Source organism: Fulmarus glacialis, unplaced genomic scaffold (genome assembly GCF_000690835.1).
Source record: "Fulmarus glacialis isolate BGI_N327 unplaced genomic scaffold, ASM69083v1 scaffold15131, whole genome shotgun sequence".
In the NCBI taxonomy this organism is placed as follows: domain Eukaryota; kingdom Metazoa; phylum Chordata; class Aves; order Procellariiformes; family Procellariidae; genus Fulmarus; species Fulmarus glacialis.
This window is the reverse complement of record NW_009193541.1, coordinates 5,926-20,547: the sequence shown is the minus strand read 5'-3', so window position 1 is coordinate 20,547 and position 14,622 is coordinate 5,926. Positions and strand designations below refer to the sequence as shown.

The window sequence follows — 14,622 nt, the reverse complement described above, 5'->3', positions numbered from 1 at the left end:
GTCCCCCCTTCCTTCTTCTTCCCCCAGCTTTATGTGCTGAGGATATCCCTTTGGTCATATGGTATGGAATATCCCTTTGGTCAGTTGGGGTCAGCGTCGCCAGCCGTGTCCCCTCCCAGCTCCTTCTGCACCCCCACCCTCCTCGCTGGTGGGGTGGGGTGAGAAGCAGAAAAGGCCTTGGCTCTGTGTAAGCACTGCTCAGCAGTAACAAAACCATCCCTGTGTTATCAACACTGTTTCCAACACAAATCCAAAACATAGCCCCATACTAGCTGCTATGAAGAAAATTAACTCTGTCCCAGGCAAAACCAGCACAACATGTGGAAAGGTCACTTTATGCTTTGATCTTAATTAAGCAAATGCTTTTGGGTATAGCTGAACAGCTGAAAAGCATCACAGGTCTCTTTCTGGAGCGGAACAGTTTCTCTAAATGCCAGATTTGAGGTCAGCCTGGCCAGCGTTGCCCATGGCACGTACTGATAGCATGTAAAGCCCTTCTGACAGACCTGCTGCTGGCAGCACAGAGTAACTCTTGGATCAACATCCAACAAGGCTGATGCTGTTAAACTTATACTTTGCCCTATGTAGCAGATAAAGGCCTGAGAGTATCTGTGGTGAAGCAGTATGGTTGTAATACGGTTATGTTTCATTTAGGGGGATGATAATAGAAAGATCCACTGGAGTGAACACGCACGGGGGAAGTGATTATACAGTTGGATTTTAGAGGCTGCTTATGACGTGGAGAGGATGAAAGCAAGGGGAGAGAAAGAGAAAGAAGCAGATGAAGAAAAAAAAATCTGCTGATGTGCTGCCAAACAGCAGAGGACTAAGTCTTTATTGTTAGAATATTCTGGAAATCGCTTTCCTTAAACAGTGAAGTAGAGGGAAACTAGATACGAACTTGCTTCCACAGGTGCAAATTAGCAAGCTGGAAAGATTCTGCTTTTGAGGAGACTCCATTGCTTGAAATAGCTTGAAGTTAGACTAGGGGAAGTGCATTGTTAAAACTGTTCAGTTTTCCATGTAAATTAAGAAATGCTCCAAAATTAGACCTTAAAAAACCCCCAACAAACAACTGAAATGTATCTGTCAGTTATCACCAGGTGTTTTTCTCCTAAATTTCCTTTTCAAATTAAGTTTCCCAAGGGTTTGTCCCTGACTAGAAAAAAGGCGTCAGTAGAGACATGTTCCTGGAATGAGACAAATTGAGGAGGTGACTTTGAGTCACTATCCAAAGCTTTTTGAAAGGTAACTGGGGAGTCTTCCACTGACTGCAGAGGGACATTGGACCAAGCTCTTCATTAGGATTTGGTCTCCTGGGAAAACCTTGCCCAGGAAGCCCTGTCTAGTAGTTGAGGAACGGAAGGCATTAAGAAAGCAATACTATATTTGAATGGAAAACGTATTAAACAAAGGATGTAAGTAATCCAAGATAACTGTGGTCCTTTTATAGGTTAGTAGGACAACAGATGGAAAATATAATCATACAGCCCAGCAGCCCAAAATGCAGCCTTTTTTTTTATATCCTTGCTGGAATTCATACATACCACACCAAGCAGTGGGACACTACCCAAGGACAAGCCATGGCACAATGTCTGAGAGACCAGATACCAAGATACATATGTATAAAGTACATTTGAGGAACTGGTTGTTACTGTGCAGAGCACAGTTTTAGCTTTCTGCTGATACTGTTAACTTCAAGCTTTTTCTCAGAAGAGATGGTTTGAGAGCGGAGCAGAACCACCATTATCGCAGCTGTGGGAAAAAAAAATAACCTTCCGGGGTTAAAATAGCTAAAATGAAAGAACTAATTTTAAAAATTATTCAAATTAAACAATCATTTTAAAAAGGAATCGACTAAAATAAGCTGAAAAAAATCCCATAGTCAAATTTCTCCACGGGATGTGGAGTAGAAATTGCTCTGCCTGGTGTTTGTCTGTGCGTGTGCTCCCAGTAGTGCGTGTGCTGGTGGGGGCACATCTAGAACAAGCACTGAAAAGTTTGTAGACTTTTTGCCCAAGCAGTAACTGTGCAGTTTCTGTTTTCAGCCCCTCGTGTACTTTCTGCTAAGAAATGAAGGGTGGTCTGTGCTTCCCACACCCGAGTCCAACCATTCAAGACTGTTTCTGCAGTCTGATCCAGGCAGCCTTTGACCTGCTGCCACTTGGGTTTTCTTTACACTTTTCCTTCAGGAGTTCACTGTTTTTCTGCCTTCCTTTCCATCATTTTCTCACTGTTGTAATCCTTTTTTTAGCAATACCAGAGGCTCGCCTTCCCTGTGCCATGCAAAGTTCTTAAGACAAGGAGACACAGTTTCCCTACCACCATCTCTTGCATTTCCCTCAACTACCAAGATGTTTTCCCCATGGTATCTTGGTTCATCCTTTGTCTAGCTTTGCCTGCTGAAAATGGCCACGCTGAGTTAGTGGGAGAGTCCTTTCTTTCATCTTTCTTCCACCTTGGAGTCACTTTATTGCAAAAATAGGTTCACCACTTCCAATCTTTTTTCCCCATACACCAAATAAATTGAACAATTCTTTGCATCTTCAGAATTTGCATTTTTAGCCTTTCTAGTTGCTACATGCAGCATTATTGCTAATAAACCTCATTTGTGACCCATTTCCACCCTTGCTTGACATAATCTCTTGAAGTTTCTGGCTTGTAGAAAGGAATAGTCTATCGGGTGTAAATTCCAAATTCTCACTTGTCATTATCGGGGCATCTTCAGAAAACAAGGTGGCATGATACCATATTTGGAACTCGGACCCTTCACTGTCTGTTCTGCCATGTGCAGAGTATGCAGACCCAGGAGGGTCTTTCAGGCCATAAGCATGAGGTTTCAGAAAGCAGTTTTTTGAAATTACATTTTTCTCTCTTTTTTTTTTTACCTGGCCAAAGTGAACACTAGTGTGAGTGTTGTCATGGGGCTTCTCAAACAGTTTCTTTTGCTGAGCTACCTGGAATGTCAGGCAGAACTTGGAGTTTTAAAAGCTAATTTTCTATAATGTATTTTTCTCTAAGGATAGAAAAAATAGGCTCATCTCCATTTAGTGTACTGTAGTTATGTCGGATGGCAGAGTCAACTGCAGCTCATGTTTGTCGGTATTCTTATTTGTAGAGGTTTTTCTCCTGTAAAAGGATTTTCATTAAATGAAGAATGCGACAAGTTCCACAAAACATCAAGCCACTGCATCATCGGATACCTCACTGCATATTTGTCGCTTCTCTCCTTAACAGCTACATGTCATTTGTTGTAGTTTCTTCTGATCTTGTGTTCACCTCAGCTCTTACTACACTTGAACGCAAGCTTTGTTAGCTGAGCTTACTTGTACCCTAAAAGCATTTGACAGGTCACCAGCAGATCTGATCTCGTGTCAGCATAAGACGGGATGTGCGTTATTTCTATAAAATAATCCACCACATTACATGCTTTTTTTTTTTAAACAGTCTTTGCAAAGTTTTCTTTAAATCCACGGTTTGCTAATAAGCTCAGGATGCTGATCTTGTATTGGCTTCTCAACAGCCCCAACAATCTTCACCAAAATCCTTATGGTGGTGGTGTCGCATCTCAGGAGACCAACATCTCCTTTTACCTAGGCAATTAGCTATACACTCTTTATACATAGCTTCTGGTGAGTAGCGAGACAACTTCTTGGTGTTAGCAGTAATTACTCTACATGGTATCTTATCCAGCTATCTTTTTATTGCAAACTCGCCCCAAGATCTCATCTAAGGTTGACTGATGAAATTTTATTTCAGATGAGATTTCCTTTCCTCTTCAAAATGTCACTTCTTGAAATCTGAGGCTTTGCTACACAAACTTGATACAAGAGCACATTTCTGGAAATCTCAGCCATTCTCTCTGCTGTCATAAAATAAAATGCCGGGGATATCCTTAGATGGGCTTGCTTCACAGGTCTTGGACTACCAAAGGATGAATTAATCTTGCTAGTGTTCAATTTTCTGACAGTGAACAGAGCTCAGTACTGCCCTGACAATTTTGCCAATATTCTTGACCATTTCCAAGCATTCGATTGGACCCGCACACACACCCCTACTGCGGGGGATGCCACTTTCAAGGGGGAGACGTATAAGAGCATTGTCATTGGTAAAATGGCCCATGTGGTTATTCACCTTGGCCTGCCTGTAGGTGAATTAGATGCTGTTGTAGAGGTCTTACAGCAGCAAATGTACGTAAAGGCATGCACTGAAAGTTGGAAGAGAAGTTCCTAGCTAGAAGCAAAATGTTTGAGGTGTTTGATGGAAACTTTACGTCCTGCCTTTTCCTTCCCTCTCCATCCAAGCCCCTGATATTTTTCTGTGTCTGCTGTTAAGAGGAAGCGGGTGGCAAGCACATGCCACCATTTATGCACTCAGCAGAGTACATGTACCTTCATGTTGGCTGCTGGGCAGAAAAGTTTGAGTCAGAGTGCTTTTGGTGTATGCATGCTACACGCAGAGGCACATGCATACAGATAATGTACTTTGAAAACCTCCAGCTTTGGTAAGTATCGCTTCTTTCTCTGTTCCGTAATATTTGAACTCAGATGAGCTTTTCACAAGCACTTTTGCAGATCAGAATATCCGAGAACTTGTGAATGTAAGTGATGTTTGCTGCTCCATGTTTTAAATCTAAACTTTGTGTCTTTGAAGTACTGATGATCTGCTTTTCTGTATAAATCAGTTGTCTCAGTATATTGCATGTTTGGTCCGTAGGTGCCCTCAGCTCCCTCAGCTTCTTGCTCTGAGACAGCTAACAGAATTGAGACGCTGAAATTGCAATGAGGAGTTGAGATCGCTGCCTCGATTCCCTCATTCTCAAGCAGCGTGGCAAGTTCTTGCATTAAGCAAATGGCTTATTTTGTTTCTCATAGATTTCCTGAACATTAGCAATGGTTTTGAGCAGTTTCTAATTGATTTTTAAAACCCTAACCCTTTGCTTCTCTCATCCTTCCCTCTCTCCTTTGTGTGTCTCTCTGTATGTGCTTTTTGTCTTTTTTTTTTGTTTGTGGTTTTTTTTTCTTTTTTGGTTGCTTGTGTATCCTTTCCCTGCGTTGCGGTGCTGTTTTACGCTGCAGAATTCGTCCAGCTCTGCCTCTTCAGAAGCCTCTGAAACCTGCCAGTCAGTGAGCGAGTGCAGTTCCCCCACCTCAGTCAGCTCAGGCTCCACCATGGGGGCTTGGGCCTCCACAGATAAGGTGAAAACTTCATCTCAAAGACATACAAACTGACTAGCTTGTTATCCAAACCCAGCAACATTTGGACAAAATAAAACCTGTGCATGGGACACAGACAGGATATCTCTCTGTGAAGATCAGAATAGGAACTGTTGCATGCTCCCTTAGAAATGAATCTGTTTGAATAAACTGCAGTGACACTTGCCTTTAAACTAGCTGCTAGGGGGAAGCTACAAATTGGGCATTTTACAAAGGTAATTTTCTAAGAAAAGCTCGTTGTCCACCTTTTCTACTCAAAGAGATTGTGGAACGCTGCCCAAACCCAGCTGGTTGCCTAACAAAGAGCATCCTGCCCAGGTTGGACTGTTTGTGGCTTCTCCCCTCTTCCCATTAGGTAGCATGCATTACACTGAGCAATTGGGGTTTGGTTTTGACCAAAACAAAAAGGAAAACAAAACACACATTGTTGGAATAAACTACGGGGGATACACTCTGAATCAGGAGAGGAAGTGATAGCGGTCTCCATTCTCATCTGGTAAATCCTTGCTGTTGGTTTTTGCTTTTTTTTTCTTCCATACCATCACACAGCCAGGACACGTCATGTTCGAAGACTGTATGCTTTTCCTCTCTGTCCAGCTACATAGAATAAACGCCACCAATGCAAATGCCTCTAGTATTGGAAATGTTTTGTTTCTATGTCTGCAGTCTGCAGGGTACCTAAATTGCAAAGGCTTTTTCATAGCGTGCTGCTTTCATGGACAGAAGGCAAAGCTGCTCAGCCTGGAGACAATGACTGCCAGATTGATATCTGAAATTTGTTATACCAAATAACAATTTTCAAGCAATCTCACTTCTGAACCAAGCATTGTATCAATTTTCTGTTGTTTATTTGCAGCAAAGCTAAGATTTTTCTTTCTTTTGTTTTAAGATACAGAAGTTTTCTCCCTAGAACATCAGAGTCACAGTATATTTTCATATTCATTCTGTTTATATTAATTTCTCTGTTTTTGTTTGTTTATTTGTTTCATTTCCAGTTGTCTAATGGGTTTTATCACTGTAGTTTATCAAGTGACCCATCCGTAGCTTCAGTTGGTGCAGGTCCTTTCCCTCATTTCCCGCCTGTCTCCCGCGCGTGGACTCGGGCTCCCTCAGCCCTCCTTCCAGACTACGTTCATTATTACACCATTGGGCCAGGCATGTTACCATCATCTAAGATCCCTAGCTGGAAGGTTTGTGTTCCTTTTGTTGTGGCAGTCCTCACCTCCTCATACCAACAGTGTGCGCACGGCGGTTGTTGTTACCTTTCGATCCATGTAATTACTCGTTGATTTGCTCTGTGTAATATCACTCTGAATGGGCACTGCATGGTGATAATCAGAGAGCTAAAATCTGGTAGTGGCTATTTCTGAATGACCTTGTCTATTCTGGCACTGCCTAAAACGTATTAAAGCTGACAACACCTAGGTAGGAAGGAGTAGTTGTAATTCTGGAACATTGGTGAAAGCACTCTGGGCTCTATTCAGCGAGCAAAGAGCTTGTTTAGCACCATCAAAGCGCTCACTTGAGCAGGGAAATGCAGGCTTGGCATTCAGCTGGCTTAGTGAAACCATACATTGAGCAACACAATGTTCTCACTGCGGCGGCTGTGCTTGGCCCCCACCTTGACCGTAGGCAGGCATGCTCTTGTAGATCTAGCTGGAGTGGTTTAAGAAGGTGCTGGTCACCAGGTGAACCTAAGTGATGACTGAAGCTATCCTAGCTTTACTGCCACAGAGTGAAGGTGCTCACCCAGCTTGTTTTGCGAGACCACCGAAAAAGTCAGAGTGCAGTAACTTCTTTCAGTTGCTCCAGCTGGATCTGCAGGGATCTTCCTTGGCATCAAAAGGTGTCTGCTCTGCCAGAGCCTTGACTCTCATCCCTGCCCGGCGATTCCCCTGGGAGACTCTGCCCCAGAGCAAGGGGAGAAGGTCTCTTCTCTGTTGCCCTGAATCTTCACAAGGCTGATGTGCCTTCACAAGTTGATAGTAGCTGCACAGGTCTTAGATGCCTGTGGATGGTTATACGATATTGCGTGTGCACCATGGGACCTTCTTATACATGTAAATTGAGATACCTTGTGACAGATCCCCCTAATCTCTCTCTCCAGCAGCTGGAGACTGTTGAGACGTACACATAGGGTGGCCACAGTGGTCCTGGGGCTTCAGGGACATTAGTTGTGTCTATCCTAGAAGCACTTTGCCATTATGTTTCACAGCAAAACGCTTACAGCAAAGACACAGCTGTTAAGGCAAAGCAGAGTTTCATATGTGTTAATAAAACAAAAATACCTGTCTGCACAAGCGGCTTCTGTCAGTACAGCAGCCTTGCACTTCTCGTACCTCGGACTGAGACATATGTCAGTAAAAATCTATAGTGTGGTCTTAGCCCATCATTAATTATTTATCAGAAGGCTGTGCGGAGGCTGCCCAGCAGCCGGCTGCTGCCAGTGATGGGGAGTGTGGCCCGTTCTGACACACTAGTTGTTTCTTCTATTTTTATTTTTAAAGCAGCTCTTGTCATGGTGAGGGAAAACTCTCTTAGGATTGGGCTTGCCCCTGCAGCAGCTCGCATTTGGGGAGCTGCTGCTTAGAAGTGGTTCTGCGTCCCAGCACAGGTCACTGATCAATCCTGCTCTTTGTGTGCAACGTGTGGTTTCTGGACACCCTCAGGACTTTGCTTAATAGAGCCCTGAGTGAATATAGCCCTCATGGCCTGAGGAATTTCTCTTTCAAATTTGGCACCAGTAATTCAGAGTGAAGTTAGTCTTTCTTCAGTACAGGTCATTATGATAAACTAGATTTCAGCTAGTAAGTAAACTGAGGGATTACTCAGAGTAACTTGCTCCTCCAATGTGTATCAAAAATCTGTTCAAGCCTAATTTTTCAGAATTAAAGACATGCGTAACAGCATATAATACTAGAACTTGTGTACATCTAGAACAGTTACATCGCTGATTGGACATTTATGTATATTTTCTGCTGTTTGCCAGTGATTTTTGCATTTGAATTTCTGAAAATATAGGCTTTAACACAATGGAATTTCATTTAGAGAAAACTATAGTATTAAAATGTTAAGTATCTTCATATAAGAACACTTAGGTAGAATAGGAAATTTCGATTCCCTTTAATAAAGGAGATAGATAGGTTTTATAAGTGAAGATTTTTAATATCCTCAAAATTAGTTTATTTCTGGCCTTATTCAGAAAGGCATATCCAGTTTGATACATAATCTGTTGCATTAAAATTGCCCTTCTGCATAGTTTTACTTGTAATTAAAGCACAATTACTGACGAAAGCTATCACTAACAAGCACATTTCCTTAGGACTGGGCCAAACCAGGCCCATACGATCAACCAATGGTGAACACATTGCAACGTCGCAAAGAAAAACGCGAACCAGAACTCAATGGAGGAGCTCAGAGTGGACCACCTGTGCCCCCCGAGGAGGCCCAGAGACCTCGCAGCATGACGGTGTCGGCTGCCACAAGGGTGAAGCTCTAATTTCAAATACACTATTTGGTGCAAAGGAAGTGGATGTGCTAGCTCCTCCCAATACTTTTTTGCCATGCTCCATGTTGGCACGTGTTTATCTGACAAGCAGGACTAGTGTGGTGTTGGGGTGGTCAGTGGAAGTGACGTGAGCGTGAGAGAATATGCCGTTGGGTATTGGCATTTGTAGAGCAACGGCATCCAAAGAAGCGTCTGTTTCTTTGAAGCCCTGCTAAATGGTTGGACACAACCCTGTTGGGTTGTGATGGTGACAAGCTCGGCTTGGGAGGAGAGACAGCTAAAAGTCAGTGGAGATTGATTAACCCTTCTAGATATAACGAGTCTCCTTTCTGTGTGTAACCAGCAGGGTGAGGAGATGGAGGCCTGCGAGGAGCTGGCGCTTGCTCTGACGAGAGGGCTGCAGCTGGACACCCAGAGGAGCAGTCGGGATTCCTTGCAGTGCTCCAGCGGCTACAGCACCCAGACAACAACTCCGTGCTGTTCAGAGGACACGATCCCATCTCAAGGTACCCATCCAAGAGATGTTCTTTTTCAGAGCATTCCCAGCCTGGCCATCATACACTCACCCCACGGTGCCAAAGAGCTATATTCCAGCAGCTATCGCTGACTGGCTTTGTAGTCAGCTGGGGAAAAAGGGCTGAATGTTGCTATTGTGACATTTTTTCCAGCTAGGAATGCAGCCTGGATTTATTAACTAAATAGAAACCTGGATTGCTGCACAGCGTACTGAACGATCGTATTTTCTTGTACATTACTAGAGTGAGTTTTAGCTTAAGGATGCTACCATTTTAAAGAAGATGCTGGAATTATATTTCATGGGTTAAGTGGAATGACACTGGTATTGCATCATACACTTCTTGTGGTAGTAGTGTCCTTTCTGAGCTGTTGTCTTAGCAAATACGCACTCATGAGCTTTGCTTTCTTGTTCTGTCAGTACTCTGAATCTGCTCTTGGTTTCCCTTTGTGACCTTTTATTTCCTACCTAAGCAGAAATTTTGTAATTGGAAAAAGAATCCATTGGAGACTTTAGGTTGGGCATACCTGGGAAGCTGCAATAAGGTGTTGGGTTTTGTACCCTGTTTCAGAACCAGCAGCAAGCTGAGAGGGACTGAGTTTGGTGTTTGCAGTTCAGCAGCCGCCTTGTTTGCTCAGCTGAGGTCGGTTGTGCTGTGCAATCACGAGAGACAGTAGGGCTTGTGGAGGGCCTAGCTGGGCTCAGCAGTTACATGGAAAGGAAGGAACCCGATGCAATTATTAAAGCTGAGGCTGAGTTTTCAGAGCTGACAGCTGGGATTTACTTTGTTTGCAAAATAAGCAAATTTGCTGCTGAAATCACTGGTACATGGTCCCCTGAGCCCCACATTGCCTAGTCTAAAGTACACCTTTTAGTCACTGACTGTTTTAAGTATTTGTATCTACAAGTGGTAGCATATGGTTTGTACGATGCTGGTTTTGGTATCTTAATGTTGACAACAAACATTGAGTCTTCGTTACTTAATTAGTCCTTTTCAGAGAAGGTACTGAGTGTGTACAGTTCTTGTTCTCTTTCACAAGAGATGTGGGCACCCTGCAGCTTTAGGGTTGGTCTGCTGTAGTGCCTGCCTTCAGCCACGCCGTCTGAGAATCTTCGTCACAATATCTCAGGCTTCCTTCCTCCTCAAGGTGAAACCTCTCTTAATTGCTATTGACCTCCAGGCATTTTTGGTTATATATACTTTTTTGGTTATACATACTTTAGACTTACTGACGTGACTCAGCTGTCTTCTCCAGCTTGTTCCTAACTCTGTCTTTTGGCATCAGTTTCAGATTATGATTATTTCTCTGTGAGTGGTGACCAGGAGGCAGAACAACAGGAGTTTGACAAATCTTCCACCATCCCAAGAAATAGCGACATTAGCCAGTCCTATCGCAGAATGTTTCAAACCAAGCGTCCTGCTTCCACCGCAGGTCTGCCAACCACACTTGGACCGGTCATAGTCACCCCCGGCGTCGCCACCATCAGACGGACCCCTTCCACCAAGCCTTCAGTCAGACGCGGTACCATAGGGGGAGGTCCGATTCCGATCAAGACGCCTGTGATTCCTGTCAAAACACCAACTGTCCCCGATGTCCCAGGGGGGCTCCCTGGCACCCTCGCTGGGACAGAAGAATGTCCCGAGCAAAGTCCCGAATCTCCAGCAGCAGGAGATGGTGGGCAAGGTGTCACCAGCATGCCCTCATCCTCATGGAGCGGACAAGCATCTGTCAACCCTCCGCCGTCAAGCCAGAAACTGAGTGCTGCCGACGAGCAGAGGCAAGCAGTTCCTGAGAGTGAGGGGGAAGAAAGTGACCGGGATGGTGTCAGCACCCTTGTGCCCGTGGGCCAGCCGGAGCTCGATCCCGGAGAGCTGAGTCCCGGGGATGTCCCGCAAGGTGAAGATATGCTGAACGCCATTCGGCGTGGTGTCAAACTGAAGAAGACGACCACGAATGATCGCTCAGCACCTCGTATTTCCTAGGAGTGGAAAAGCTGCCAGAGTACTAGCCACCGAGAAGGAACTGTGAGGAAAACTAATTTGTCTCTATCCATTCCAATCTGTAATCAATGAATTTTTTAAGATACTCGGTAACAGACAGTCTGAAAGTACTCTAAAAGAGAAAACAAGGTGAAAGAGCGTAGTAAGACATAATCTTCACTGGTGTTTTAATTTGTAAATATCAATGATTTTGTTTCTGCATTTTTTTGATCTAAGTTACACTTTTAATTTTTTCTGAAGGTGCCAAATCCCATTTACCTTTTTTATAACTCTCTTTGTAAAGTTTTAAATCATAGGAGAAAAAAAATGTTGAGTAGTTAACTTCAGCAAAGGGATTTAATGAAAATTTGGCTTTTTTGCAAGCTTTTGTAGAGCGTCTTGTAATAGTGAGGTTAAAAAACAAAACAATGGGACTTACTTTAAAGTTTAAGTCAAGGTTTAAGGAACAGATCCTCACTTAAGTATTAAAAAGAAAAGTTTGAAAAGCAGGAATAAAAATTGACAATAAAAGCAATATATAATGCAAGGAAGAAACCTGCAGTTGGTAGAGTATTTGGGGGGTAGTGGGGGGAGGGAGATGCCATCAAAATAGCAGATGCTGTTGCACAAAAGTAGCCTAGTAGGATTAATTACTAGTAGCTTCATGGTAAATGCATCAGAATAAGCCATATTGGATTGCAGTGTTTTGTTTCTGTAGGGTGTTTTAAAGACTGGGTTTTTTCCACATTTCTTTTTTGACTGCACAGCAACAACTCTCAGTCACATGCATGCAGCCTTAACTGTGTAGGCTTGGTTCTTTCACCTTCACTTTTTGTTCCACTCATCCTTTCACTGAATACAAACAAGGACGACAGGCTTAAGGCAGTTACAAACGTGAAAACATTTTTAAAATGCAAGCAGGGAGTTCTTAGATATTATCAAAATGCCTTTTTCTGACTGTGCCCAGCAGGCTGGGCACCTTGGAAAGCCCAAATATTTTGAGAAAACACTTAACAATTTGACAGGTGTAACCAGCTTGTGATCTAATAAACTGCGAATGTTTTTTTCCAATACAGGGGCTTGTTTTTCTTAACTTCTTTTAAATGGCAGTTGATTGGCTTTTCTTAAATACTGAAAAGAAAGGGGTGAAGGGTGGGGGGTGGGGAGAGGTACTGTTCTTTTGATAATACCGGGAGTCTGACCACTATATTCTCTTTTTTTGTACTTTAAGTCATGGTTTTTGGAACGCTATTGATAGAATTATTAAGAGTTGGATTTTTTCCTTAAAGTAAAAGTAAGTTATTGCTGCAATACCCGTCTCCTAAAGCTGATAGAAATATGCAGACTCCAGGGCACGAGACATGTTCCCATCAGACAGTCCAGAAGGATGCCATCTGCCCACCCACAGCAGACCCACGCGTGGATGGACACCAGACGTGCGCATCTGAGATTGTTTAAAAACGCACCAAGTAATACATATAAGGGGCTAGTTTCCACCACACACTCTGCAGATTTCTCTTGGCTCTCTCATAACCTCTTATGCTTTAATACATAACTGCATTGGATGTGAGACTTCTAGTAACTGTGTAGTCACTGTGTTCTATATAACATTTTACACTGCTGTGGTTGCTAACCTTTTTTTTTGTTACGGCTTAAAAGCAAAAAGAAAAAAAAAAGGCATGACTCTTAGAAAGTATTAAACCTTCCTTTCTTTGAAAAACAAGCTCCTTATTACAGAATATAATAAACAGTAGTGCCTGTGGTGTAGCCCACCAATCGATACAGTAGCTGATGCATTGTGCAAATGAGGCTTTGAGATGGTTTTTGCATAAACAAAAACTGCTAGGAGATAATCTCAATAGTTAAAAGTGTTATTTAAACCTTTGAAATAAATGGATGTAACTGTACCTGAGTACAGCTTTTCACTTGTTTAGTTCTTAAACGTTAGTATAATCAGTAAAATTTAATATAAAATGTTGCCAAATTCAATGTAGAAAGAATGTGACAAAACACTTTGGATAGTTCTATTGTTTGTGTTTTTGCATATTGTAAAAGCAGTGTCACAGCTAAAAAATAAAATGTTTCTAATGGTAAATTATTGTGGTTTAGTTGCTAGTTTGTACTGAGAGTTGACCTCTCCCTGTGCAGTTTTTTGTTCTAAACTGGTATAAATAATTGCTGTAAGTGTGTCTCCCTTCTACATTGTACTGATTGCTTAAGCCTACATTATAAATAAAGAACTGCTGGAAAACTTCTGTATTTCCGTTCTTAAAGACTTTCTGCTTCCAGAGCTTTGGATATCAGTGGTGTCCTTCATCAGACTTCTGAAGATCACGCAGGTTCCATCTGCGTGTAACAGAAGCAAGAGAGAATTAAAAACCAAGTAAATAAAATCTATGTTTTACTGATGTGCACTGGAAGGGTAGTAGCAGAGCAAAGGTGCAGTGCTAACGATGGAAATTCCCATTAAATAATAACTGATGACATTTATCTGTCCCTCGCTGTTGCCTGGCCAGGAAGCACAGATAACTCGACATATTTGTACGTCTGCTTCAGTGCTGGACCACAGTTTCTTTTGCCAGAGGAGGAAGGTTGCTGCTGTCAGCAGAATTTATCAAGCACAACACCAGTGCGGGCTCCCACGCACCTCTGAGTGGTTGAAGACTTCTTTTGTTCAGGAGCAAAGGTAGAGAGGGAGGATGTTGCTGCCACTTGCAGCTACCACGCAGTGGCCTAATTTATTTCCTTGCCACTGTGATACTCATTTTTGTCTAGAGGTTTCTGTTTGTCATAAAGACATTAAAGGAAAACTCAAGGTGGTTTGGCTGGAAATAGGTCCTGTCTCCAAAAGGATGGTAGTTTCATTCCCCCGTCTCCCTGTGGTGTATCTCACGTACTGCTTGGCCAGGCGCTCTCGTTTTGCCGTTTATCCTTGCTGCTTCTACAGTGAATCCAATTCACTTGCAGCGGCATGCGCAAAATGTTTGTTTTGTTGTGGGGTGGGGTTTTTTTGTGGTGGTTTTTAATGCTGGGATGTGGGGCATCCATCATGTTAGGGAACATCAGTCAGACCTGCTCAGGTGTTTGTAAAAGTCAGGAGGGACTTTTTGCTCTGTTTTCTAGCCAAAAAAAAAAATGTGGTTGGTTGGCTGACAGGGAGGGAGGGTGCAAAATTAAAAATTTTGCATAATTAAAAAATGAGTATTTTGGTGTTTGCATAATTTCTGAATACAGTTGCCAGACGAGCTTTGGGGGAAGGTGAGGAAGAGGGGATGGTTTTTGTAAGCTTGTGTTTGAATAGAAGTTAAGACCCACTTGGTGTGTACCCCCCGACTGGCTCTACCCCACAGCAGCATGGAGCACTCTGCCACCAGCCTGCCTGTACCGCCAGCACTCACCGTTA

General features: G+C 43.0%; 1 protein-coding gene across 1 annotated transcript in view; it reads left to right on the top strand.

Moving 5' to 3' along the window:
* The window catches only part of MTSS1 (metastasis suppressor 1), a 34,348-nt gene extending 22,807 nt beyond the window's left edge, over positions 1 to 11,541 (top strand). The window contains exons 9-12 of the mRNA XM_009587488.1: positions 6,212 to 6,406; positions 8,539 to 8,703; positions 9,068 to 9,230; positions 10,525 to 11,541. Of these exons, the coding sequence (XP_009585783.1) occupies positions 6,212 to 6,406; positions 8,539 to 8,703; positions 9,068 to 9,230; positions 10,525 to 11,222 (1,221 nt within the window). The 3' untranslated portion in view covers positions 11,223 to 11,541. The remainder of the gene's footprint in view (positions 1 to 6,211; positions 6,407 to 8,538; positions 8,704 to 9,067; positions 9,231 to 10,524) is intronic.
* The last annotated feature ends 3,081 nt before the right edge of the window (positions 11,542 to 14,622 follow it).